Source organism: Mandrillus leucophaeus, unplaced genomic scaffold (genome assembly GCF_000951045.1).
Source record: "Mandrillus leucophaeus isolate KB7577 unplaced genomic scaffold, Mleu.le_1.0 Scaffold243, whole genome shotgun sequence".
NCBI classification, from domain to species: domain Eukaryota; kingdom Metazoa; phylum Chordata; class Mammalia; order Primates; family Cercopithecidae; genus Mandrillus; species Mandrillus leucophaeus.
Window position 1 is genome coordinate 2508826 of NW_012102510.1, and position 27515 is coordinate 2536340.

The 27515-nt window shown below is 47.1% G+C and overlaps 2 protein-coding genes across 7 annotated transcripts in view; one reads left to right on the forward strand and one right to left on the reverse strand.

Moving 5' to 3' along the window:
• Window positions 1–17526: 17526 nt before the first annotated feature.
• On the reverse strand, window positions 17527–20528 carry NDUFB11 (NADH dehydrogenase (ubiquinone) 1 beta subcomplex, 11, 17.3kDa). Of its 2 annotated transcripts, none has more exons than XM_011982837.1 (3): window positions 19773–20528; window positions 17924–18054; window positions 17527–17751 (listed from the first exon to the last, which is right to left on the reverse strand). In XM_011982837.1, exons 1-3 carry the CDS (start codon window positions 20175–20177, stop codon window positions 17628–17630), a joined length of 660 nt encoding a protein of 219 aa, XP_011838227.1. In that variant the 5' UTR covers window positions 20178–20528; the 3' UTR covers window positions 17527–17627. The 2 variants fall into 2 exon arrangements, with proteins under 2 accessions (XP_011838227.1, XP_011838226.1); XM_011982836.1 differs by having other exon boundaries at window positions 17894–18054.
• RBM10 (RNA binding motif protein 10) overlaps window positions 20169–27515 on the forward strand; it is a 38762-nt gene continuing 31415 nt past the window's right edge. For 4 of the 5 annotated variants that reach the window (XM_011982832.1, XM_011982833.1, XM_011982834.1 and 1 more), the window contains exons 1-2: window positions 20536–20803; window positions 22702–22843. In XM_011982832.1, the coding sequence (XP_011838222.1) occupies window positions 22827–22843 (17 nt within the window). In that variant the 5' untranslated portion in view covers window positions 20536–20803; window positions 22702–22826. Of the gene's footprint in view, window positions 20835–22701; window positions 22844–27515 lie in introns of all 5 variants that reach the window. The other variant, XM_011982831.1, reaches the window with a different exon arrangement.

The window sequence follows — 27515 nt, forward strand, 5'->3', positions numbered from 1 at the left end:
AGGAAGGAAGGAAGGAAGGAAGGAAGGAAGGAAGGAAGGAAGGAAGGAAGGAAGGAAGGGAGGGGAAGGAGGGAGGGAGGGAGGAAGGAAGCACAGAGTGTCAGTCATCACTGGCTCACACAAACACTACCACTATGGCCCCTCTCCCAGTGACTGACAGCCACAGACACTCAATCAGTAGCCTCAAAGTCCTCCAATTATTAATTACCTCAGGATTCAAATCCCTGGAGCCTCATCCTGACACCATTGGCAACCAATCACTACCTTCCAAAACTGCCAGTGACCAGACCATAGAGACTGTCAGAGCATAAAGAAAAATCCCTCCACTGTTGATTGTCAGGGTCTGCAAAAGGTCTGAGACTCCACCCTCTTACAAGCTAACATGTTTTAGAGATGCTGACAGAAAACATGAGACTCCTGGGGCTGAGACAAAGGACCTTCCTGCTCCTGGGACAGCAGCAGCATGCATGTCACAGGGGCACCTGCTCCCCTTGTCCTCCAACTCCCACAGCAGTGATGCAGAGGGTCCCTGGTGGACGTTGCACACACAATAGGTTTACATCACAGCCAAGAAACACTGAGCTTGGGTCATCCAGCCTGTCTTTCACCCCAGAGGGAGACATTGCCTCATCCCACAGGGTTGCTCGCTGTCATCACAACCCTGAGAAATGGCTGAGGTAATCAGTGATTGGGGCCTTGTATCTTTAGGCAGCCACAAAGTAGTAAAACTAAGGCCAGGCTACTATATGCTACAACCCACACAAAGGAATTTAGACTGATGTGCTGATGTTTGGTGTATTGTCAATAATTTAGGGGGCAATACATGGGCCCCAAAGCAAACCCTATCCCAAGTGGAGAGACATTCTGTTTCCCACTGTTCTCCCCATATACAAATATACCATCCAAAGGGGAACAGTTCATTTCACTTCAACATTTGTTGTTCAAATTGATTTGACTCACCATTACATTGGTTTGGTAGTGTTATAAGAGGTAGTCTATTCAGGCTGCTATAATGGAATACAATAGACAGGGTAGCATATAACCAACAAGTTTATTTCTCACAGGTCTGGAGGCTGGAAGTCCAAGATCAAGTTGCCAGCAGATTTCTGCATCTGGTGAGGGTCCACTTCCTGGTTCACAGATGGCCATCCTCTCACTGTGCCCTGACATGGAGAAAATGACAAGGGAGCAAGCACTCTGGGGTCCCATTTATAAGGGCACTAATTCCTCTCATGAGGGCTCTGCCCTCAAGACCTAATCACCTCCCAAAGGCCCTACCTTCTAATACCTTGGGGCTTAGGATTCCAACATATGAATTTTGAGGTAACATAAACATTCCACCTATAGCAAGTAGCATCTTAGTACTTGTAGCTCAATTGCTAAACATGGCATAATCCAAGACCACTCGAGTGCCAGGAGAAGCAGATGAATTTGGATCAGTCAGATCTAAACAAGGTTGTGCTGGTCCACGTATGTCTACAGGTATGAAGGAAGCCTGTGTTCAGGAGCTGCTGTTGATGGCATCAGGCACAGCAGAGTAATTCAGGAGCAGCCGTGCTCACATGCTTTTTTCTGTTTTTGTCACCCAAGGACAGTGATGGCAAACCTAGCAGCAGGTCAGATTGCCAGCTGCACCTGCTGCTTGACTCCAGCAGACCAGATGATTGTTTCGTTGGACTGCAAGTGCTCGATCTAGAGGACAAACAGAGCATTCATTGTCTCCCCATCTTGCACCTCTCAGGGTCTAAGATATTCCCTCCCTGTATTAGTCCATTTTCACACTGCTATAAAGAGGTATCTGAGACTGGGTAACTTATGAAGAAAGGAGGTTTAATTGACTCAGAGTTCTGCATGGCTGGGGAGGCCTCAGGAAACTCACAATCATGGCAGAAGGTGAGGCAGAAGCAAGAACCTTCTTCACAAGGCGGCAGGAGAGAGAACAAGGGAAGAAAGCCACCAGTTTTTTGTTTTTTTTGAGACAGGGTGTTGCTCTGTTACCCAGGCTAGAGTGCAGTGGCGTGATCTTGGCTCACTACAACCTCCACCTCCCATTCTCCTGCCTCAGCCTCCTGAGTAGCTAGGGCCACAGGCACACACCACCATGTCCAGCTAATTTTTGTATTTTTAGTAGAGACAGAATTTCACCATGTTGCCCAGGGTGGTCTTGAACTCCTAAACTCAGGCAATCCGCCCGCCTTGGCCTCTCAAAGTGCTAGGATTACAGACGTGAGCCACTGCACCCAGCATCACGCACTTTTTAAACCATCAGATCTCCTAAGAACTCATTCACTCACTATCACAAGAACAGCATGGGGGAAACTCCCCCCATAATCCAATCACCTCCCATCAGGTCCCTCCCCTGACACAGGGGGATTACCATTCAACGTGAGATTTGGGTGGGGACACAGAGCCAAGCCAACCATATCACTCCCCAAATGCTCTCCTTCCACACCTCATGAAATCAATGTATCCCATCTCAGAGCCTGTAACTTCACTTTTTCCCAATCATCCCCTATTTGTACCCAGACCTTTCATCCAGAAGGGTCAAGTACAAAAGGGCCAAAGGCATTTTTATAAAATTTACAGACTTTTTTTAAAATGTCTTCTATCTTAGCCCATGTGAGCTGCTGTATGGGAACTTGGTGAGTAGTGTACTCAATCAAGCGGTCATTGTCATTAGGATCTAGGACCATGTCCACCCAACAAGAGAATTCAGGTGACTGACCAGAATTAAGTTTAAGTCCGAGCCAGGCATGGTGGCTCACGCTTGTAATCCCAGCACTTTGGGGGGCCAAGGTGGGCAGATCATCTGAGGTCAGAAGTTCGACACCAGCCTGGCCAACATGGTGAAACCCTGTCTCTACTGAAAATACAAAAATTAGCCAGGTGTGGTGGTAGGTGCCTGTAATCCCAGCTACTTGGGAGGCTGAGACACGAGAATTGCTTGAATCCAGGAGGCAGAGGTGGCAGTGAGCTGAGATTGCACCACTGCACTCCAGCCTGGGCAACAGAGGGAGACTCAGTATCAAAAAAAAAAAAATAGTTTAAGTCCCCTCGGGCTCTTTTGGGCTGGGCTGCTGCCTGGAGGGTTACCAACTAGGTTAGCCTGGGACCTGGGATTACTGTTAAAGGAAAGAAAAACACATCACGTCTAGGAATGGCAATGGTAGAATCCCAAATGCCTCTATGGCCCACCCCTTTTGTCCTGACCGTTATCCGAGGTACACAATGGGAGATGATCCCATTCTTGGGACAGCCACATTTAGTGACCAAACTGCCTTTCTAAGGTGAGTAGACCAGGAGAAGGAGAGAGAGGTAGGTTCTGAAATCCTTTTGAGTTCATTTTTGAGGAGGCCATTTCAATGTTTAACAATATCAGATACCTGCCCATGGTAGGGCACATAGAACATCTATGGAAGGCTTTGACTACTGGCCCATAGTTGGTTGGCCTTTGCAACAAAAGGCACACCACTGTCAGACTGCAAATGGTCTGTGTCAGAAACATACAGTAATTTACTTTGTGCCCAGTCTATGATGGTGGATGCATTGCCATGTTCAGGGGGCAGTGAACTAGAAGTGCATCAGCTGTTTGATTCCAGTCGGCCTCATCAGAGAATAGGCTCTTACTATGGGCATCTACATGAGTGACCCAGACTGACCACTTCCACCAGTAGCTCCCCACCCACTTATCTGCTAAAAAGGCATACAATGTTTTAAAACGTTTGAAAGTCACAGCTTTAGAAGTTTAGCTTTTCCACTAACCATCTATTACTGATCTCTACAGACCCCAATATTGTCCCTAGAACCCTCCCATCACTCACCCCAGAAATCTTCTATCAGAAACACCCGTCCTCCATCGTAGCCTCTCAGGCCTAAAATCTCAAATCAAATTCCAATCCTAGGCCAACTCCCCAACCCTAAGACTGCCTTTTCTGGGGCAGCTCTTTCTTCACAGGTGCAGTGAGGTCATCGTTTCTGTACAGCGCAGGAAAGCTAAACTTCTAAATCTGTAACGTTCCAACTTTTTTTTAAAAAAAAAAAACAGATAAGGCTGGGCGCGGTGGTTCACGCCTGTAATTCCAGTACTTTGGGAGTCCGAGGCGGGCGGATCACCTGAGGTTAGGACATCGAAACCAGCCTGGCCAACATGGTGAAACCCCGTCTCTACTAAAAATACAAAAATTAGCCAGGCGTGATGGCGTGCACCTGTAATCCCAGCTACTCAGGAGGCTGAGGCAAGAGAATCGCTGGAACCCGGGAGGCGGAGGTTACAGTGAGCCGAGATCGTGCCACTGCACTCCAGCCTGGGCGACAGAGCTAGACTCCGTCTCAAAAAAATAAAAAATATAAAATAAAAAACAGATAAGCGGGTAGGGAGCTCCTGGTGGAACTGGGTTTCCTCTTTAAGGGAAACGAGGAAAAGGACAAGATCCCGTCTTTTCTGCACTCAGTCGCCCCGCCCCCAACTCAAGCGGGCATGTTTATTGGATGATAAGAGGGTCAGTCAAAGCAAGGACCAACTCTCTACTGCCAAAATACACGTACTACTCAAGAGCCCCTGACTCAGACGTTCTCACTGGTCGGAATGCCATCAATCAAGTTCCAATCCCCGCCCCCTTCTCGCGGAAGAACTATAGGGTCTAACCTCTCTCTTACTGTCAGGTCTGCTGTCAATCGGCTCCGCATCCTCTAGTTCTGCACGTCCCCAGCCATCAGAGCAGGAACTTCTGATCGGTCCGCCTGCCGATCTTTCACCTATAGAGCCCACCCTCTAAAAGTGTCCAAGCTGCTCCAAAGAACAATTGATTAACCCAACGGCTGTCTTTGGCCCTCAGAGCTGTCACACCTGGCTCCGCCTCTTCCCGGACATCATCTGTTGCCCCAGACAGTGTCGGGCCTGGAAAGAGGCTCTGAGCCCATCCACCTGTCTCTGTTGGATCCTGTCAGGTCTCTTGTTCCATGCCCAATGTCACTCGAGTAGGGAGGCAGTGGGGCACTGTTGGTTCTCATCCCAACCCCAAATCTCTGCGCAGCCGCAATTCGGGAAAACAATCTGGAGGCGAGTTCAAAACACTAAGATTGAACGCGCTCATGGTTTGGTTTTCTCCTACAGCGCTTTGGTAGTGGCTTTTATCCAGATCCCCCCGGAATGAATCCTGGTATAGAAATGTAACCTGTATGTGTGCGTGTGATTTTTAATATGTTTAAATTTGATGAATCAAAAGCCTTTTTCAAGGTCAGATCCCAGACCGACCCCTCTGCCCCCACCTCGCTTTTTTTTTTTTTTTTTTTTTTCCCCAAAATGAAAGCTTTCCCAAAGAGGCCACGTTTGTAGGGCTAGTGGAATTTTTTTAGAAAAGGGAGAAAGCGGATTCTGGATGAGGACAATGGTGGCCCAAAAGTCGCTATGACTTAAGAGTCTTGGCGGAGGCAGAGGCTGGGAAAAGCAAGCAGACAGTGTTTTTCATTTAGGTGGCATCTGTATGAATCCTAGTTTGGAAAGGTGCGAAGGTTATGTGCCTTTGTTTTTAGTATTTTGGCTTTTTAATTTTTGGTTTCTTTTTTTCACTTAGTTTTTATCTTCGAATTTTAATTTTGCTGTTTTATTATTTCATATTTTTAAAAATTGTGTAATTAAACAAATTTTATTGCTACTGGCTTTTAATTAATTCATTAATTAATTTTGAGATGGAGTCTCACTCTGTTGCCCAGGCTGGGGTGCCGTGGCAGGATCTCAGCTCACCACAACCTCCGCCTCCCGGGTACAAGCGATTCTCCTGCCTCAGCCTCCCGAGTAGCTGGGACTACAGGAGCCTGCCACCATGCCCAGCTAATTTTTGTATTTTTAGTAGAGACGGGGTTTCACTATGTTGGCCAGGCTCGTCTCGAACTCCTGACCTCATGATCCGCCCGCCTCCGCCTCCCAGAGTGCTGGGATTACAGGCATGAGCCACCGCGCCCGCCTTATTTATTTTTAAAGCAAATTCTTCCAGATCCTGAGTTTCTGGCTTTTTAAATTAAAATTACAAGAAAATGTATTTATTACTCTGGTGTTAACAGGTCTGGAGACATACATTTATGATGCTTTGGACCTATTGATAATCTATAGAGTACTTTATTCATTAATTGTTTCATTCTAAAAACCCTGCTTTATATATCCCCAGAATACCAAGGCCTGGTGGGGAATATCTTATAAATAATGAATGGTTATTACTAATTATTAATAATAACCATCAATGAAAATAAGATAGACACTGTTAAGAGATTCAATTAAGTACTGTGTAATTTCGTGTTGATTATATCTGCCACTAATATTCATCATGCATTGCATAGAAGTGGGATTGTCTCTTTCTTTTTCTCCTAGTTGGTTTGTGAGAAAATTGTGAGCAATTTTGCACAGGGAGGCTTCCATGTCTTACTAACATTTATTGACTGCTTGTATGTACTAGGAATAATTCTAAATGCCTTTCATGTATTTTTTTTCTCTTTCTTTTTCTTGGTATTTGTCATTCTAAATGCCCTTCATGTGTTGTCTCATTTAATCCTCACAAATAGGCACCTTTATTCTCCTCATACTACAGACAGGGAAACATCTGTAAGTGGCAGAGATGGGATTTGAACCCAAGCCCCCTTAAGGACTGCACCGGAATGATGGTTTTTTGTTCTCTAAAATGGGGGTAATAATATATGTAAAGTGATTAGGACATATAGTTAGCTCTGAATACATGGCAGAACTTACTGTTTTTACAGCCTTGTTTAAAGCTCCCAGCCACGCTGTGAGTTAGGGACCAACACGATCCCCCTTTTCTACAAGAAGAAACGGGTTCTGAGAGAATAAACGACTTGCCCAAGGCCACTTGGTGCATGGTCTAGCTGAGCTCATGCTGTGGTCACTTTCCTGCTATAAACCCTTCCCAAGTTCCACACCCTGCTCTGGATAAACTCTTGGTGCATCAAGGCTTTTGATTCATAAAATTAAATATATGTCTAAGCTGGGTATGGTGGCATGCACCTATAGTCCCAGCTTCTCGGGGGCTTAGGTGGGAGGATTACTTGAATCCAGGAATTCAAGTCCAGCCTGGGCAATATAGCAAGAACCCATCTCTAAAAATAAATAAATACATTTCTAAACACACACATGTCAAACCCCTGTGTGATCTGGCCCCAACCCACCAGCCCTGCTTTATCTTAATGGGTTTAGGGGTTTTTTGTTTTTTGTTTTTACTTATTTTTATTTTATTGTTATTATTTCAGTAGTTTTGGGGGAACAGGTGGTGTTTGGTTACATGGAAAAGTCCTTTAGTGGTGATTTCTGAGTTTTGGTGCACCCATCATCTGATATGGAGTTTTTTACCCCTTACCCCCTTTTCACCCCTCCCCCAAGTCCCCAGAGCCCATTGTATCATTCTTATGCCTTTGGGTCCTCATAGCTTAGCTCCCACTTGTAAGTGAGAACAAGGCGGGCGCGGTGGCTCACGCCTGTAATCCCAGCACTTTGGGAGGCTGAGGCGGGAGTGGATCAATTGAGGTCAGGAGTTCCAGCCCAGCCTGACCAACATGGCGAAATCCTGTCTCTACTAAAAACACAAAAATTAGCCGGGCCTAGTGGTACACACCTGTAATCCCAGCCACTCGGGAGGCTGAGGCAGGAGAATCGCTTAAATCTGGGAGGCAATGAACTGAGATCACGCCACTGCACTCCAGCCTGGACGACGGAGCGAAACTCCATCTCAAAAAACAAAACAAAACAAGAAAGTGAGAACATACGATGTTTGCTTTTCCATTCCTGAGTTACTTCATTTAAAATATAATGGTTTCTTTCCTTCCTTCCTTTCTTCCTCCTCCTCCTCTTCTTTCTCTCTCTCTCTCTCACACTCTCTTACTCTTTCTCTCTCACTAAAATAACCTAATTTATTTTTTTAAATTCCCAGTACTTTGCCTTAAACTTATGAGTAAGGAAAATAATGATTCGGGGTGACGCCCGAATCCTCACTGCTAATGTGAGACGAATTTTTGAGCGGTAAAGGTCGCCCCTAAGGTGACCAGCCTACTTTGCGGGATGCCTGGGAATCGCGATCTGCCTGACACCTTTACACCTAAAAAATAGACTGGGGGCCGGGCGCGGTGGCTCACGCCTATAATCCCATCACTTTGGGAGGCTGAGGCAGGCAGATCAAGAGGTCAGGAGATCGAAACCATCCTGGCTAACACGGTGAAACCCCATCTCTACTAAAAATACAAAAAGAAATTAGCCGGGCGTGGTTGCGGGCGCCTGTAGTCCCAAATACTCGAGAGGCTGAGGCAGGAGAATGGCGTGAACCCAGGAGGCGGAGCTTGCAGTGAGCCGAGATCACGCCACTGCACTCCAGCCTGGGCAACAGAGCGAGACTCCGTCTCAAAAAAAAAAAAAAAAAAGTAGACTGGGGCCGGGTGCGGTGGCTTACACCTGTAATCCTAGCACTTTGGGAGGCCAAGGTGGGCGGATCACTTGAGGTCAGGAGTTCCAGACCAGCCTGACTAGCATGGTGAAACCCGGTCTCTGCTAAAAATACAAAAATTAGCCGGTGTCCTGGCACACACCTGTAATCCCAGCTGCTCGGGAGGCTAAGGCATGAGAATCACTTGAACCCCGGAGGCAGAGGTTGCAGTGAGCTGAGATGGTGCCACTGCACTCCAACCTGGGTGACAGAGCGAGACCCTGTCTAAAAAATAAAAAATAAATAAAAAATTTCCCAGTACCATGACCATAACTAAAAGAACACCATGCCTAATGCAGTTTGTGTATGATATGGAGGGAAAAAATTTGGAGAGTGAGTAATAAAAGGGGATTGGAATTTTAAATAAGGAAAGTCCACTTTGAGAAGTTGATGTTTACCAATGACTTGAAGGAGGTGAAGGAGTTGGAAAGAAAATAAAAAGACAAGACTGACTGATCACAGTGGCTCTCACCTGTAATCCCAGCACTTTGGGAGGCCAAGGCCTAGGAGGTGGGGGGGAACTCCTTGAGCCCAGGAGTTCCAGACCAGCCTGGGCAACATAATGAGACTATGGAGACTATTTCTTAAAAAAAAAAAAAAAATTTTTTTGAGACAGAGTTTTGCTCTTGTTGCCCAGGCTGGAGAGCAATGGCATGATCTCAGCTCACTACAACCTCCGCCTCTCGGGTTCAAGCAATTCTCCTGCCTCAGCCTCCCGAGTAGCTGGGATTACAGACGTGTGCCACCACCACGCCTGGCTAATTTTTTCTATTTTTAGTAGAGACGGGGTTTCTGCATGTTGGTCAGGCTGGTCTTGAACTCCTGACCTCAGGTGATCCACCCGCCTTGGCCTCCCAAAGTGCTGGGATTACAAGCGTGAGCCACCACACCCAACCAAAAAAAATTTTTTTAAAAAAAAGAACAAATAATTTTGGGTAATGACAATAGCTAAATAAATATGTAAATATATACCGCCATTTTTTTTTTTGAGACAGGGTCTCACTGTGTCCCCCAGGCTGGAGTACAGTGGCACAATCACGGCTCACTGCAGCCTTGAACTCCCGGACCCAAGCAAGCCTTCCACCTCAGCCTCCCAAGTAGCTGGAACCACAGGTGTGCGCTGGGTAATTTTTAAAGTTTTCAAAGATGAGGTTTTGCCATGTTGCCCAGGCTGGTCTCAAACTCCTGAGCTCAATCAATCTACCCGCCTTGGCCTATCAAAGTGCTGGGATTATAGGCATGAGCCAACACATCCTGCCCCACCACTTTCAATAACAGAGCCAAAACCTCGAAGCAGTGACTGCCAGGGTTCCAAAACCACCTTCCATCTTGAGGTCCACAGTTTGAACATTCCCCAAACCATTGTACCACAATCTCATTTTTGAAGAAGTTTTTTTTTTTAATTTAAAAACTTCCATGATTACAGTATTAATATGAAGATTAATTCATTCAGCCAGCCAATGTTTACAAACAGTTAATCTGTGTCAAACAACGTTGTAAGCACTCAGATTAATCCTCTCGATATCCTTACAAAGTAGTTAATATCATTAGCCCCAGTTTACAGAGGGGGAAAATAGGAGTATGAGGTCACACATTTAGTATGGAGGAAACTGGGATTTGAACAAAGGCAGTATGGCTCCAGCGGACCTTCCCCTAACCCCTGTGTTAGACTGTCTTGAAAGTCTTACTCTTTCAAAGTTCTCTCTTCAATTAGACACTTCCCTCAGGTCTTCATCAAACATCATTTTTAAATTTAATTTTTTTTTTAAGAGATGGGGGTCTTGCTCTGTTGCCCAGGGTAGAATACAGTGGCAGGGATCATAGCTGACTGCAGCCTTGCCTTCCTGGGTTCAAGGAATCCTCCTGCCTCAGTAGCTAGGACTACAGGTGTGCGTTCACATACAAACACATACACACACAAATACTCACTATATTATTCCCTGCTTCATTTTTGTCCTCAACATATATCACTATCGTATTACGTATTTTACTTTTTTTTTTTTAAGGCAGGGTCTCACTCTGTCGCCCAAGCTGGAGTGCAGTGGCACAATCTCAGCTTACTGCAGCCTAGACCTCTGTGATACTCCCACCTCAGCCTCCCGAGTAGCTGGGACCACAGGCACATGCCACCATGCTCAGCTAATTTTTTGTATTTTTAGTAGAAATGGGGGTCTCGCCATGTTGCCCAGGCTGGTCTTGAACTCCTGAGCTCAAGGGATCTGCACCCCTCAGCCTCCCAAAGTTCTGGGATTACAGGCATGAGCCATGGTGGCTGGCCTATATTTTACTTATTTAGCTATTATCATTACTCCAAATTGTTAATTGTTCTTTAAATTTATCATCTGCCCCCTGCACTGGAAGAAAGCTCCAAGAGGGCAGGAATTTTTGCCTGTTTCATTCACTGCTATATCCCTGTCACATAGTAGGCACTTGATCAATATTTGTGAGATGAATGAATAAATGATTGAATGAGCAAATGAATCCTTCTTCACACTTATGTATAGGTAATGGTTGTTGATTCCCAGCTGCTTTGCCTGGATCCTGTGCCTTCAACTGGCCCTGGATTTACCCCTCTGACTCACATGCAAGTGACCTCTAAAGTATTGGCCCTGCTTACGAATACTAACATTTAAAATTGGAATCAGACCGGGCGCAGTGGCTCAAGCCTGTAATCCCAGCTCTTTGGGAGGCTGAGACGGGTGGATCACTTGAGGTCAGGAGTTTTAGACCAGCCTGGCCAACATGGTGAAACCCAGTTTCTACTAAAAATACAAAAATCAGCCCTGCATAATGGTGCTCAGCTGTAGTCCCAGCTACTCAGGAGGCTGAGGCACAAGAATCACTTGGACCCAGAAGGCAGAGGTTGCAGTGAGCCAAGATCACACCACTGCACTCCAGCCTGGGCGACAGAGTGAGACTCTGTCTCAAATTAATTAATTAATTAAATTTAATTTAGTTGGAATTAAGGCCGGTCTCGGTGGCTCACACCTGTAATCCCAGCACTTTGGGAGGCCAAGGCGGGTGGATCGCTTGAGCCCAGGAGTTTGAGACCAGCCTGGGCAATGTGGTAAAACCTTGTCCCTACTAAAAATACAAAAAATTAGCCAGGCATGGTGGTGCACGACTGTAGTCCCAGCTACTCTGGCAGCTGAGGCACAAGAATCGCTTGAACTTGGGAGGTGGAGGTTGCAGTGAGCCAAGATCATGCCACTGTACTCCAGCCTGGGCCACAAAGCGAGACTCCATCCCAAAAAAAAAAAAAAAAAGGCCAGGGGCGGTGGCTCACGCCTGTAATCCCAACACTTTTGGAGGCCGAGGCGGGCAGATCACAAGGTCAAGAGATCGAGACCATCCTGGCCAACATGGTGAAACTGTCTCTACTAAAAACACAAAAATTAGCTGGGCGTGGTGGTGTGCACCTGTAGTCCCAGCTACTCCGGAGGCTGAGGCAGGAGAATCACTTGAACCTGGGAGGCATTACAGTGACATTACAGTGAGCTGAGATCACGCCCACTGCACTCCAGCCTGGTGACAGAGCAAGACTCTATCTCAAAAAAATAAATTAAAAAATAAAAAATAAAATTGGAATTAGACCAACTCAACTCAGGTGAATTTTTAGTGAGCAACTTTGAACCGGAGTGAATTCTCCTGAGCCAATTTAATTCCTTGATCAATGCCATGCAGTGGTGCAGTTAACCCAAAACCAATTTTGCCTGTTTTCATTTCTCTGAAGTTATTTTCACTATGATCATTTTCTGGTTAATTTTTACAATAATGATTTAATCCATATATTGATTCTCTTATCTGTGTCAAATTCAAGCAGTAACAGCTTCCCTCAGATAGCTCCTTGGCCTCAGGCTGCTCATTGACCATCTCAGGCACATTCTTGCTTCTGGAATTTGGTACCCATTGTTCCTTCTGCCAGAAATGCTCTTGCATCTGTGTGTTCATCTCTGGCTTCCTTCACATTTTTTTCCTTCAAGTAATGAACTTTGCTGACTACCCTATTTAAATTCAGGTTCCCCCTCCCCCCAACTCCCTGACACCCCCTTACCAGATTGATTTATTTATTTGTTTTTGGAATAGGGTCTTGCTCGGTCACCTGGGCTGGAGTGCAGTGGCCCAATCTCAGCTCACTGCAACCTTCGCCTCCCCGGCTCCAGTGATTCTCCATCTCAGCCTTCCGAGTAGCTGGGATTACAGGCGTGTGACACCATGCCCAGCTAATTTTTGTATTTTTAGTAGGGACAGGGTTTCGCCCTGTTGCCCAGTTGCCCAGGCTGGCCTCAGGCTCCTGGCCTCAAATGATCTGCCCACCTCAGCCTCCCAAAGTGCTGAGATTACAGGTGTGAGCCACCACACCCAGCCCCTGGATTTATTTTTAACTTAATCCATACTTACCACTTCCCTACATACATATCATATACAAATTAATTGTGCTGTTTATTTTCTGTCTCTCCCAGCTGTAATACAGGCTCCATGAGGGCGGGCATTTTAAAATCTTTTGTTCCCTGCTGTGTCCCCTTTGGCTATAACAGTGCCTGGGCAGGAGGATCGCTTGAGTTCAGGGTCCAGGCTGCAGTTAGCCATGGTCATGCCACTGCACTCCAGCCTGAGCAACAGAGAAAGACCCTATCTCAAAACAAAAATAAAAACAAAACAATAGAGTGCCTGGGGTCCTGTAGGCACTTCAATAAATATTTGTTGAATGAATACCTCCTGTCATTCTGAGCTTTGTTTGTGGACAGTTTCCACTGAGTCCAATATTTCAGGATCAAAATTTGCAGGTCCACATTTTGTTGAGAACATCAAAAACTTCCATCAATTTTTCCCTCAATACAGTTTCAAGTTCACAGTTTTGGCTGCTGTCAGTTTATTCTGCGGTGCTTACATTTATTGGTAATAGTCACTGTGAATCTGGTAAGATGTTCTATTTTTATTTTCTGGGTAATGTCCTATTAGATTGAAGGATAAAGGAGGCTGGTATCTGTTATGTTGGCAGAACAAAGTTGCGTCCAAAATATGAAAGTTCAAAGGTCCCTGGGGTCGAACAGCAGGGTGAAAACATTGTGTTAAGGTCTCTGACCACCCCCACCAGCCTCCGCCCTCATCCTGGGAAATTCCTAAGGGCAGGGACCCTGATATCCACCAGTGCCTGGCACACCATTGGGGCACACTGTTGGGGCTTGGCACTCAGTAGGCAGTCCCTCCCTCTTCATCCCAACGTGGTCCTTACAAGGTCAGCCATCCCCAGCCTGACCAACATGGTGAAACCCCGTCTCTACTAAAAAATAATACAAACAAAATGAGCCGGGCATGATGGTGGGTGCCTGTAGTTCCAGCCACTCAGGAGGCTGAGGCAGGAGAATCGTTTGAACATGGGAGAAGGAGGTTGCAGTGACCCGAGATCGTGCCACTGCATTCCAGCCTGGGCAACAGAGCGAGACCCTGTCTCAAGAAAAGAAAAGAAAAAAAAAAAGTTCGGTCATCCACCAGAATGGCTACAGTGAAAAAGACCAGAAATGCCGAATGATGGGGAGTCACCTCTGGGAAAGTGTAGATTGGAAAATTGGCATGATTTACTGAAGCTGATTGGTCACATGTCTACCCAATGACTTAGCAATTCCATTCCTAGGTATATACCCAAGAAATGAATGCATATGTCTATCAAAAGATGTGTACAAGAATGTTCACGGAATTATTCTTAGCCAGGCACAGTGGCTCACGCCTGTAATCCCAGCACTTTGGGAGGCCAAGGCAGGTGGATCACTTAAGGTCAGGGGTTCAAGACCAGCCTGGCCAACCTGGTGAAACCCTCTCTCTACTACAAATACAAAAATTAGCAGGGCCTGGTGGCTCACGCCTGCAACCCCAGCTACTCAGGAGGCTGAGACACGAGAAATGCTCGAACCCGGGAGGTGGAGGTTGCACTGAGCCAAGATCACACCACTGCACTCCAGCCTGAGCAACAGAGCAAGACTGTCTCAGAAGAAAAAAAAATTCTTAATAGCCCCAAATATAAAACAACTCAAATGCTCAGCAACGTAAGAATGGCTAAAGTCTGGTCTGTTCATACAATGAAATAGACCACAGCAATGAGGATGAACTAACTACTCACGTATGTGATGATGTTGATCAGTCTCACAAACATTGTGCAGAATGAAAGAAACTGGACACAAAACCAGACCAAAGTAACCTAACATTGTTAGAAGTCAGGAGAATGGCTACCTTTGGTGGGGAAGAGGGAAGACCTGAAGGGAGCTTCTGGGGTTTATCATGTTGTGATTTTTGTTTGTCTGTTTTTGAGACAGGGTCTCACTCTGTGGCCCAGGCTGGAGTGCAGTGGCATGGTGCGATCTCGGCTCACTGCAACGTTTGCCTCCTAGGCTCAAGCGATCCTCCCACCTCAACACCCTTAGTAGCTGGGACCATCAAGCCTCGTTAATTTTTGTATTTTTTGTAGACGAGGTTTCACCATGTTGCCCAAGCTGGTCTCAAACTCCCAAGCTCAAAACATCAATCCGCCTCTGCCTCCCAAAGTATGTTTCTTGACCTAAGTGCTGGTTATATGGGTGTGCCCAATTTATAAAAAGTAAATGAGCTTTGTGTGCTTTTCTGCATGTATATTTTAATTCAATCATTTATAAAGAGTCAGCCAGTGTGGCTGGGTCACGATGAGGGAGGGGAAGGTAGTATTGTAGTCAGAATGGGGCCAGGGCTTGGATTTTAGGATTAAGTCTAAGTGCAGCCTTTTGTTTGACCAGAATGGAGGCTTCTGGAGAGCCCTAGAGTTTGATGAGGCAGAGCAGAGGGGAATGAGAAGTGTTCATCCTCAGGGGGTGTAAGCCAGAAGGCAAGGATGGGGATGGGATGTCACCTACACAGGAGGTATCAATACCAAATGTTTATCAAGCACATACCGTGCCAGTCACTGCTCTAAGTGAATAGAACATATGTGAATACCTGCCCTTCTGGAATTTACATCCTGGTGGGGAGTGGAGAGAATGTGCTCTCTGGGCACCAGGCTGAGGCTTATTATAGGGGTTATTGCTCCAATATACCCAGGTACTTGGTGGCTGGGGTAACATGCCCCTTTCACTTCCATAGTCCCACTAACTTCAGGGGGGAGGGTAGAGAGTACTCCCTTTACACATCAGTACTCTCTGCTTTGGGGTACACTCGAGTTGGGAGACTGGTCCCACGAAGCATCACTGGGGCAGGGGAAGCCCTCAGGGTCTTCCTCACTTGCAGGAAGGCTCATGCAGATATGGCTCCTCCCTCAGCCACATGTAAGTGGATTTGGGCTCTCCTGAGACCCAGTAGCTAGAAGTAGGGCATTGCCTCTAGTGGTGAATTTGGCAAGCCAGATTTCCTTCCTGTAGCCAGTGGCTGGAGGCTCCTATACCCTTCGAAGCCCCAGGCAGGGACAAGCACAGAGATGGTAGCAATGAATACATGAGGTGGTGATTTGAATGTGGGAGCTGTGGAAGGAAGAGATGCCAGGAGGGTGAAGAGAAGCCCACACTTAACAGAGATGCCTCTGAAAGAAACAAACTCAGCCAGGGCCAGAACAAGTCCCCTACTCCATCTGCCAGACTGAGAGACAGCAACCCTGGTGCAAGGAGACAGCCTATTTCCACAGAGGAAGAAAGTATGGGAGAAAAGACTTCTTGATTTCGAGACACAGAAAGACAAAGAGAGGAAAGGGGGTGAGGAGAGAAGCAGACCCACATGCACATACATACACACACATACAGATGCATATCTTGAGTTAGAAGTCATCCAGATTTGGGGCAGAAGGGAACACAGGCAACCAGACTCACCAACACACAGGACAGGGGCAAAACACACAGGACAGCGGCAAAACCCAAAGCTCAGAGAGAAGCAGAGAACACAGGGAGGAGAGACAAAACACCCACCCTTAGCAACAGAAAGCCCTGCACTCACTCTCCACCTTAATCCCTGGTTGCCCTGGCCTCTCTTCAAACATAGGAGGTCCCAGTGAGGTGGTCTGGCTCTAAAGATAGGTGCCAACAATTTCTTCCCATGTGCCACACTCTCATCCAGAGGAGTCCCAAGCCATCATGTAAGAAGCCAAGGTTAGGCTGGGTGCAGTGGCTCATGCCTGTAATCCCAGCACTTTGGGAAGCTGAGGCAGGTGGATGATCTGAGGTCAGGAGTTCGAAAACCAGCCTGGCCAACATGGTGAAACCCCATCTCTACTAAAAATAGAAAAATTAGTTGGGCATGGGGTGGGCATCTGTAATCCCAGCTACTCAGGAGGCTGCAGCAGAATTGCTTGAACCTGGGAGGCGGAGGTTGCAGTGAGCCGAGATCATGCCATTGTACTCCAGCTGGGTGACGAGAGCAAAACTCCTTCTTAAAAAAAAAGAGGCTGGGCACGGTGGCTCACGCCTGTAATCCCAGCACTTTGGGAGGCCAAGGCGGGCGGATCACGAGGTCAGGAGATCGAGACCATCCTGGCCAACATGATGAAACCCTGTCTCTACTAAAAATACAAAAAATTAGCTGGGTGTGGTGGCAGGCGCCTGTTGTCCCAACTACTCTGGAGGCTGAGGCAGGAGAATCGCTTGAACCCGGGAGGCAGAGGTTGCAGTGAGCAGAGATCATGCCACTGTACTCCAGCCTGGGTGACAGAGCAAGGCTCCGTCTAAAAAAAAAAAAAAAAAAAAAGTCAAGGCTGTTCTGCTGGAGAGAGGCCATATGGAAGAGGACTGAAGTGCCAGACATGTGAGTGAAGAAGCCATCTTAGACACCCAGCCCAGTTGAGCCTTCATATGACTCCAGTCCCAGCCACCATCTAACTACAACTACCTGAGACCCCAAGAAGAGCCACCTTACTGAGCCCAGTCAACCCACAGGGCCATGAAAGAGAAGACTGAATTGTGGTCTTAAGTCACTAAGTTTTAAGGTGTTTGTCACACAGCAATATATAGCCGGAACACCCAGGGAAGGCTGCAGCAGCCCTTTTAAAGCTTCTGACACCCCTACCCCATATCCCCTTCACAACACAATCAACATTAGCGAGTCGGACTTTCAGCCCCTTTAATTAGGTGCTCTGAGAAGAGGTCAGAATGGCAGGCAGGAGGTGGGGAAGGTGGTACTTCTTGAGCCCCACTCAGCAACTGGTCACTCATCCTCTGGCAGCTGGATCTTGCTGGGGTCGAAGTAGTTGGATTCCATGAGGGGAAGGCCATTGGCCTCTCGGTATTTCACAAGTCTCTCAGCTTCGCGGCGGGACCACTCTTTCATCCTGGCAGTGCAAATAGCAGGGGTAGACGTGAGGGAGCCTCAATTGACACCAATCCCTCATCTCAGCTCCCTATTCCCAATGGTGCAGGAATAAGACTCCTGCAGAGTCCCCTTCAACCTCCATCCCTGCCTCGGGCTCCTACCCATCCCACGCTCTTGGACACCCCATGCACCTGTAGTCAGGCAGATAGGCCACATAGGTGCTGCCAAGGACCAGGACGACGGAGACGCCAAAGAAGAAGACAACTCGCATGTTCCAGACGTCTAAAACGGGGTCCTTGTCATAACCATGGGAGTCTGGGTTCTGTGGAGAAAGAGAGGTCAATGAGGGCTTCCTGCTGCTCCACAAAGCCTTATTCTGGCCCTGCATAACTTGGTCTCCATACGCCCCTCTCACTAAATTCCTCTGTTTCCATTCTTGGGATACGTCAAGCTCCTTCCCACCGCAGAACCACTGCACTTGCTGCTGTCTTTGCCTGGAAAGCCTTTCTTCCAGCTCTAGTCATGGCTGGATCTGTCTCCTCATTCAACATTTTGGATTCATCACCACTTCCTTCAGGAGGCACTCCCTAGTTACCTTGTCTTTCAAAGTTGAAGCATAGGAAACTGCTATTTTTATAGGTCACAAATAGTTGAATACTGGCAATTTCTTATGGCTCAACCTAATGAAATAGCCCCCTACACCCAAGTCATCCTCTATCCACTTACCTTGCCTAACTTTGTCTTCACATCCTCTCTTCCTTCCCTGTCTCTTTCTAGCCTATGTTTACCTAAGTAGCACACCTTCCCCATTCTCTGTATATCATACATTCTCACATTATACTATCTATTATACTACGCTGTATTATTGTTTTTTAATATTTTACGTGTTTATTTTCTGTCTTCTGCACTATCATGTAAGCTCTATGAGAGCATGGGCTTTGTCTGATTTCCACACTGCTGTATCCCCAGGGCTCTGAACTGAGCCTGGCACACAGCAGGCCCTCAATACATATTTACAGAATGAACGAGCATCCTATACATCCAAGCCCCTTAACCAGAGGTTAGTATTGCTGAAGTACTTACTATGTGCCAGTCTTTTCACATAGACAAACCTCACAAAATCTCAGTGAGATGAAACATGGCAATAATAACACATTCTAGTGCTGAGTACATACTTACGAAGTGCCAGCTGCTGTTCCGACCATTTTTACTCATTTAATCACATGAGGCAGGTGGGGTGTCTTACTTTTTAGGTGTCCTATTACTGTTCCCATCTTACAGACAAAGAAACTGAGGCACCAAGGGTTTATGCCACCAAAGTCACATGGGTAGGTAACTGTCAGTGCTGCCTGATTTCACAGCGTCTGCTATTAATACAGCACAGCAGACCTGGTAGCCCTAATTTCAAATACCAGTTCCACCTCCACCATGTATTCAGTTATGTGAGCTAGGGCAATCTACTTAATAGCTCTGTGCCTCAGTTTCCTTATCTGTAGGATGAGTATAATAATAGTGCCTACCTCGAAATGGGGTTTATTTTGAGGATAAGATGAGCTAATGCATATCAAGTGTTTAGAACACAGATGGGGCCCAGAGCGGTGGCTCATGCCTGTAATCCCAGCACCTTGGGAGGCCGAGGCGGGAGGATCGCTTGAGCCAGGAGTTCGAGACCAGCCTGGGCAACAGAGCGAGATCTCGTCTCTAAACAAAAAAAGAACACAGACAGCAACGAGCAAGTGCCATATCGGTGTTTAGTATTATCGTTGTTGTACTATATTGCTTCTAATGCGTTTTGAGCGCTGTCCACTTGAGGCATGATTTCTGTCTGCAAAATAAAACCAGTCCTGCCCCTGGCCCTGGAACGCGGATATCCACAGATAAAGGAGGAACACAAGATAGGCAAAATTCCCAAGTCTTCTAGGCTTTCGCCGGCCGCGCAGGACTCTACTGCCTAAGAACGTCCTCTACAGCGCCCCACCAGCCGATCCCGGATTGACCCCTTCAGGGTTCCGTCCCCCCCCCCACCCCCCCGCCTCTTACCGTCTCATACAAGTTTTCGTCTTCGGGTTCTGGGTCCTCTTGCCACTGTGTGGTCGGTTCCGGGGCCCGCTTTCTCGCCACAGCGGACGGGGCGACCACAGTCCTGGAGAAGCTAGATTCCCAGCGGACGCGGGCGGCCGGGAGCCCTCGCGTTGCCGCTGCCGCCAAAAGACGGCGAGCGCTCAAACCAAACAGCCCAGCCGCCATGACAGATGGTGCTGCAGGGTCTGAGGGGCGGGGACGGAAATGCGACTGTGCGCAGCTGCAGTGGGTGAGAGCGCGACAATTATCGCTCCGCCTCCGCCACGCTATATAGGTCCCAGATCTGATTTTGTTTTCCAGTGAGGCGGGGCGTTGAGCAACCCTCTTTGCCTCCAGTTGTCGTGGCTTCGTGGGGCCAACCATTCTCTCCCCCTTTCGGCCAGGCTGAGAAATTTCTTATTGATGGATCTGCTCATTTCCTGGATAGGAAGAAATCGGTGACACTGGGTGGATATAGTTCCCAGCCAATCGCCCAGAGTTCCCTCGCCCTTTGGGGAAAGAGGTGGAGCTTCCGCTAGTCTTTCATCTTCAAAGGAAATCAAGCTTCTAAAAAGCGGGCCCTGCCGGATTGGCCAATAGCTACTTCTTTTCTCTACTAGGGGAGCGTTCGCACGGGTGTGGGGAGGTGTGGGGAGGTGGCCAGCGCTTGCCAATCAGAGGAGGCCAGGGCTGTCCCCTGGCGGGCGGTGACCAATCGCCGGGGCCGGCCAGAGCGCGCTTCCTTAGTAGGTGGATGGTGGTCGGAGCGCCGACTCCCTTCTCGTCGTCGCCATTTTGAGCTGGTGACTGTGGCCGGCTGGGAGTAGGCGGCAGTGAGTTTCCTTGGGAGGGCAGCGCGCTTGGCGCTTCTCCCCTCCCCCCGATCTGCCTGCAGTCTCGGACTTGGTAGTTGCGCGCTCCGGCTCCGGCTGAGCTGGGAGAGTTGGAGGAGGTGGCGGCGGGCCGAGGTGATGTCTGGGAGCCCTCCCTTGACAGCCCGGGCCGAGAAGGTGAGCGTCGACGCTGGTCGTGGGGGCGGAGGTAAGGGGCCCGGGGCGGGGACGTAGAGGAGGCGCGAGGGCGGACTTCGGGTCGGTGGGATGCGCGGAACGGAGGGGTTCGTGCAATGTCTCTACCCGGGAGGGTTTTTTTTTTTTTTTTTTTTTGTGGTGTTTTTTTTTTTTTTTTTTGGTGGTTTTTTTTTTTTTTTTGGTGTGAGCAAAGGCGCGTGCGCGACTGGGACATGGGATGGGTGCGTGCGGGTTGGGGGAAGGGAGGGACGAATGGGAGTGGGCTACTGTGGATCACTGTGTCTGCTACACCGAAGTTTATCAGTGGGGAAGCGGTTGTCTGCGACTTGTGCATAGGAGAGGGGATGCTGCTCTGTGTTACTCTGGTGTTTATCGATCCATTGGGAAATATTCTGTGGTTCTGGTCTTTACTCCTGGGGGATCAGAGGGAGGATGTGGCTCTGGTCTTTACCCTTTGAGGGAGGGTGTCTGTGACTCAGATCCTTATCCATGGGGCGGGGCTTGGGGGACGACTGTCTTGTGATTGACCCTAACCCACTTATTGGGTGGGGAGGGGGATGCAGGGAATGTGTGTGTGACTCATTGCCCCTTCTTTTGGGGAGTTTGTGAGAGTGACGCTCATCCATGGAACGGGGACCTAGTGTGTAATTGTGGTCCTTACTGTGGATTCCTTCTGTGATGTGGGCCCATAGTTATTTGGGGCTCGTGTCTGTGACTGGCCCTTGGCTGTGGTGGATGTTACTGTGTGACTCTGGCCCCTTTGTCAGAGTCTCTTGAGGGTTTTTGTGCTCTCAGCCGCCAGTGCCTCTGGTGTGATTCTAACTCTTGCCCACCTGGGAGCAGGTAATTCGGGTTCCCTGTGGCTTGAGGAGGAAGAGAAAGTTGGAATGTGCATGTGTCTGTGTGTGTGTATGTGCACGCACATAGAGCAAAGGCGTGGCAGCAACCTAGTGTTGGGCAGGTGCTATTTTTGCCTGGCTTTACCTGATTCCTGTTCAGAGGGTGGAGCCTGAAGATCTGGGATTCATCCTGACCTCTGGCTGGGTCACAGGGTTCTCAGGACTCCTTGAGTTCTCACCACAGCCCTGAGGGTTGGATGAAGTGGCTGCTGCTCCATCCCAGTAGAAGAGCACAGTGGTTCAGAACAGCCTCCAAAAGGGCCCCTTTTGCCTCTGGAAAACGGGCTTGAGCCCTGGGGAGGGAATCACCTTGGGACCTGGCTGCACATAGGAGACAGGGCTCAGGGCTGAGCCAGTTGCTGTGTGAGGGCCAAGGCTGTGTTGGCCAGGAGCCCAGGGAAGTAGCAGCTGTCTCGTTGCCAAGTTAGCCCCTTCATACACACCCCCAAGAACCTTTCATGGTCTTTTGCTGCCTTATAGGGGACAGCCAGCAGCTTGTTGGGAGGATGAGATGGTCCCTTGGGGCCCATGGAAGGAGCCTGGTGGGTGCCTGGGGCCCCCATTGTTGTGAAGTCTTGCCTGATGTGCTGAATCTCAGGCAAGACTTTCAGCCCTGAGAGTATCTGTACCGCCACCCTGGGATGCAGCCCCAGGCTTGAATTTGTCTACCTGTCTTAGGTGGCAAAGCCCTGATCACACCGTGGGTGGCCCCGCCAGTTCTCTCTGCAAGATGCTCCCTGTCTGCTGAAGTCTTTGCTGTTTTCTAAGGCAGTGGGCTCTAGCCTCATGTTTGCGGGGAAAGGGAGGAGCAGGCCAAGTAGGGGCTACCTTCACACTATGATGCACAGGAGTGCTGGGAGCTAGAAGACAACGTCCCTGGGCTAAGGGGCGGCAAAGAGCCTTGACAACGAGGGTTTCTCAAGGAGGCCTTCTCTGTCCCAACTGTTTTGACCCCTTTTTTCCCTCTATTCTCCGCAGAGTCCCTGCAGGAAGCATCACCCAGGCTGGCAGATCATGGTAGCAGCAGCGGGGGTGGCTGGGAAGTGAAACGGAGCCAGCGGCTGAGGAGGGGCCCCAGCAGCCCCCGAAGGCCCTATCAGGACATGGAGTATGAAAGACGGTGAGTTGCCCGTTCCCAGCCTCCCAAACAGCCTAGGCTTGCCTCTATGTGAGAATTGATCCAAGAAGGTGCTAGGTTGGGGCTTCTGGGTAGAGGAAACAGCAATAGCAGATGAGGAGTTTCTTTTCAGCAGACAGGTATTTGGCACCTGTTGTGAGCCAGGACTTGTGCTGGGCTCTGAGAGTGCAGTGATGAATGAGACATGAGATTGTATCCTTCTCAGTACTCATGGTGTCGCAGTGAGGCTATGCAGTTAACAGGTGGGAGGTTGAGGTTGGGGCTATAGCCTGGGGTATGAGGGATGGGTGGGAATGGCACCATCAGAGTCAGGATTTGCCCAGTACCACTAGGGAACAAGTCAGGTTAGATAGTGGGAGATTCCAGGGACAGTATGGGCTACAGTTGGCATGATACTTGCTTGGAATGGATACTCTCAGATAGTTATTTCTTCAGCTCTGCTATGAACAAGGAATAGCCGGAACACTGGGTAAAATACAGAAATCCTGAGTAAAATTCAGTGATCCCTTGCCATCCAGGTGATTCCGAGGCAGGTAACCCAGCCATGACACTTGAAGATTGCCTAGAAAAGCAGACTTAACTCTCCCAGAAAGCCTCTATTAAGACTCAAGAGTCGATAGCTTCATAAAAAGAGAAAATAATTTTTAAAATGTCTTACAAAGGGTTTCCTCTACCACCACCCCTTTTAAAAATGTAGAATTGTAATATTTTGTTTTCTGAAAAGTGAGCCCAAATTTGAGATAAGGTCATCACCTAGTGTTATTCAGTCTTGGCTTTCATTAGAAATGTTTTTTGAAAGACATTTGATTTTGGATGGTATTCACTAGAAGTGCACTGTGGCCATTTCTGAATTTGAGTAGCTGACATACATACTTTGTTCAGACTTTATTACCAAGTAAATCCATTGACTTTTAAAAGCCCTCAAGTGCAGAGGTTTGAATTCATCATACTTTCCAGTTCAAGGTAGGTTTTTGTCATAGGTCAGCACAAGGCTTCCTCTTGCCACGTTTATTTCTTCATTTTATTCCCAATTCGCACCTCTGTGGGCAGCTGCTCTGTGTGTTTGATATGTATCCTTCTATGATACATATCATAGAAAATGTATCAGATTTATTTTATACATTGTTTTCATATAAATGTATCATAGATACATGTATCATATAAATATACATACATATACAAATGTATCATATAGATACATGTATCATATAAATATACATACATATATAAATGTATCATATAGATACATTGTCATAGAAAATGGAAATATGAAGTGTTGTTTTGAGCAACTGTGTTTTCAGTTGACACACATGGCATAGTGCCACCGTTTTCATTTTGTTTCCTGAACTTTGTATTACTTAGAGTGGGAGGTTTTTTTTGTTTTTTGTTTTTTGTTTTGAGACAGGGTGTCTCTATGTTGCCCAGGCTGGTCTCAAACTCCTGGGCTCAGGCAATTCTCCTGCCTTGGCCTCCCAAAGTGCTGGGATTAAAGGCATGAGCCACTGTAACTGGCCAACAGTGCTGTTTTTTTGTTGTTGTTGTTGTTTGTTTATTTTGAGACGGAGTTTCACTCTTGTCGCCCAGGCTGGAGTACAATGGCACAATCTCGGCTCACCGCAATCTCTGTCTCCGAGGTTCAAGTAATTCTCCTGCCTCAGCCTCCCAAGTAGCTGGAATTACAGGCGTGCACCACCATGCCCGACTAATTTTGTATATTTAGTAGAGATGGGGTTTCTCCATGTTGGTCAGGCTGGTCTCGAACTCTTGACCTCACGTGATCCTCCCAAAGTGCTGAGATTACGGGCATGAGCCACTGCACCCAGCACAGTGCTGTATTTTTGACATCTGTCTGTATTGCCATGTGTATGTTACTGCTTTGTTTCCAGTTGCTGGCAAGGGCATCATGGGGCATGTCTACTGCATTTTACTTAATAATTCCCCGAAGAGTAGATGCCTGTTGTTAATTTTGATGTGCTGACATCACTGTTTTTTTTTTTTTTTTTTTTTGGAGACAGAGTTTCACTCTTGTTGCCCAGGCTGGAGTGCAATGGCACAATCTCGGCTCACCGCAACCTCCACCTCCTGGGTTCAAGAGATTCTCCTGCCTCAGCCTCCCAAGTAGCTGGGATTACAGGCATGCACCACCACGCCCAGCTAATTTTTTGTATTTTTAGTAGAGATGGGGTTTCTCCATGTTGGTCAGGCTGGTCTTGAACTCCTGACCTCAGGTGATCCACCTGCCTCGGCCTCCCAAAGTGTTGGGATTACAGGCGTGAGCCACCGTGCCTTGCCCAACATCACCTTTTTTGCCTTATCTTTTAATGTATAGTTGTTTTTGTTTGTTTGTTTTTTGAGACGGGGTCTCGCTCTGTCACCCAGGCTGGAGTGCAGTAGCACGATCTCAGCTCACTGCAAACTCCGCCTCCCGGGTTCACGCCATCCTCCTGCCTCAGCCTCCCAAGTAGCTGGGACTACAGGCGCCCACCACCAAACCTGGCTAATTTTTTGTATTTTTATTAGAGACGGAGTTTCACCATGTTAGCCAGGATGGTCTCAATCTCCTGACCTCGTGATCCGCCCGCCTTGGCCTCCCAAAGTGCTGGGATTACAGGCGTGGGCCACCGCGCCCAGCCTAATGTATAGTTTTTACCTTTTGCATTCAGATCTTTAATCCATCTAGATTCCACTCTTGGATATGGCATAAGGTAGGCTCCAGTTTTATTTTCTTCCATATAGTAGGCAGTTTTTCCAGTACCACCTCCTAAGTAGTCCATTCTTTCTTTATTGATCTGTGGTACCGCATCTGATTTCAGGTTCCCTCATGTACATGGATTTGTCTTGAGCGATGTAATTTGTTCCGCTGGTCTATTTACACATTCTTGTGCCAGCACCTTACTGTTTTTATTAGTATGGCTTTATAGAATGTCTTAATAGCTCCTTTGCACTTATTTTTCAAAGTTGATTTAATCATTCGTGGGGCTTTATTCTATATCAAAAGTTATCAAAGCCCCTCAACAACAACAAGAATTTTGATAGATATTGCACTGAACTTCTCTATTAATTTGGGGAAAATCATCTTTGTAAGTAGTCATCTCATCTAAGACCTGTGTAGAGAATATTTTGAAATTTATGTGAAGAGCATAAAAAGTTTTCATTTTCATCAATAGAAATACAAGTCTTATGTATTATTTTTTAAAGTAATCCCTAGGTACTTCAGTCACTTTCATTATCTTTTTCTTTTTCTCGAGACTTGGTCTTGCTCTGTCACCCAGGCTGGAGTGCAGTGGTGACCTCCACAGGCTCAGGTGATCTTCCTACCTCAGCCTTCCAAGTAGCTAGGACTGTAGGCACGTGCCACCACGCCCAGCTAATTTTTTGTAGAGATGGAGTTTGCCATGTTGCCAAGGCTGATCTTGAACTTCTGAGCTCCAGCAATCCACCCACCTTGGCCTCCCAAAGTTCTGGGATTACAGGCCGTTATCTTATTTTTTGAAAAATATTTTTCATGCTGGTATTTGCTGGGGTAGAGGAAAGCTGTTGATTTCTGTAAGTTACCCCTGCTGTATGCCCTTGTTATTTCTAATACTTCATTGTTGATTCTGATGTTCTTTCTAAGTAGTTGGTCATATTGTATGCAAATCTATCCTGTCACTTATTTATTTTTCTTCATTTATAGCATTGTCCAGGACTTTTAGTACCATATTAAATAGTATAAGTGATACTGGGTGCACAAATTAAGATTTACTTTGACTAGTTGTGGCAGAAAATCCAAAGAATAATGGCTTAAACAAGATAGTTCACTTTTCTTTCCTACAAAGGCAGTCTGCAGAAGAGCAATTAATCTAGGGCTGACAGGCAGCCCCTTCTGTGTAGCCATCCTCAGCACATGGCAGTTGAGACAGTAGGAAGAAGGGAGAGGAATGAAAGAGAATGTGTCTGAAGTTTCTCCATTAAGTATGATGCATGCAGTAAGTTTTTAGAATGTATCCTTTAATAAATCAAGAAAATTATCTGATGTTCGTTTGCTAAGATTGACCATAAATAAGTATTAAACTTCAAAATCCTGTGCTTTTTTTCTCCCCTTGTCCATTAATTTCATAAATTGTGGCCTGGCATGGTGGTGGATCACAGCACTTTGGGAGGCCAAGGTGGGTGGATCGCTTCAGGCCAGGAGTTCAAGACCAGCCTGGCCAACATGGTGAAATCTCATTTCTACTAAAAATACAAAAATCAGCCAGGCGTAGTGATGCATACCTGTAACCCCAGCTACTGGGGAGACTGAGACATGAGAATCGCTTGAACCTGGGAGGTGGAGGTTGCAGTAAGCTGAGATCGTGCCACTGCACTCCATCCTGGGCAACAGCGAGATTCCATATCAAAAAAATAAATAAAAATTTCATAAATCGCATTAAATTGTATCCTTGGCATTCTTGAGCTATACCCCACTTGATCATGGTATGTATGTATATGTTTATGACTTCTTACTTTGAAAATATCTCAAATTTACAGAAAGGTTGCAGGAAGAAGTATAATGAATTCCCATATATCCTCTAGTCAGAATTACTTATTGTAAGTATTTTGCCACATTTGCTCTATCACTCTATATCCTTTTTTTTTTTTTTTTTTTTTGAGCCCCAAACGTAGACGTTTTACA

Bases quoted from the DNA above. Each gene is read 5' to 3' on its own strand.
- NDUFB11 (XM_011982836.1), bottom strand. From the start codon at position 20,177: ATGGTTGGCCCCACGAAGCCACGACAACTGGAGGCAAAGAGGGTTGCT. The intron at 18,055-19,772 runs GTAAGAGGCGGG...CTTTCTCCACAG, and splicing joins ACGAAAACTTGTATGAGACG to AACCCAGACTCCCATGGTTA. The intron at 17,752-17,893 runs GTAGGAGCCCGA...TTGCACTGCCAG, and splicing joins TGTCCAAGAGCGTGGGATGG to GATGAAAGAGTGGTCCCGCC.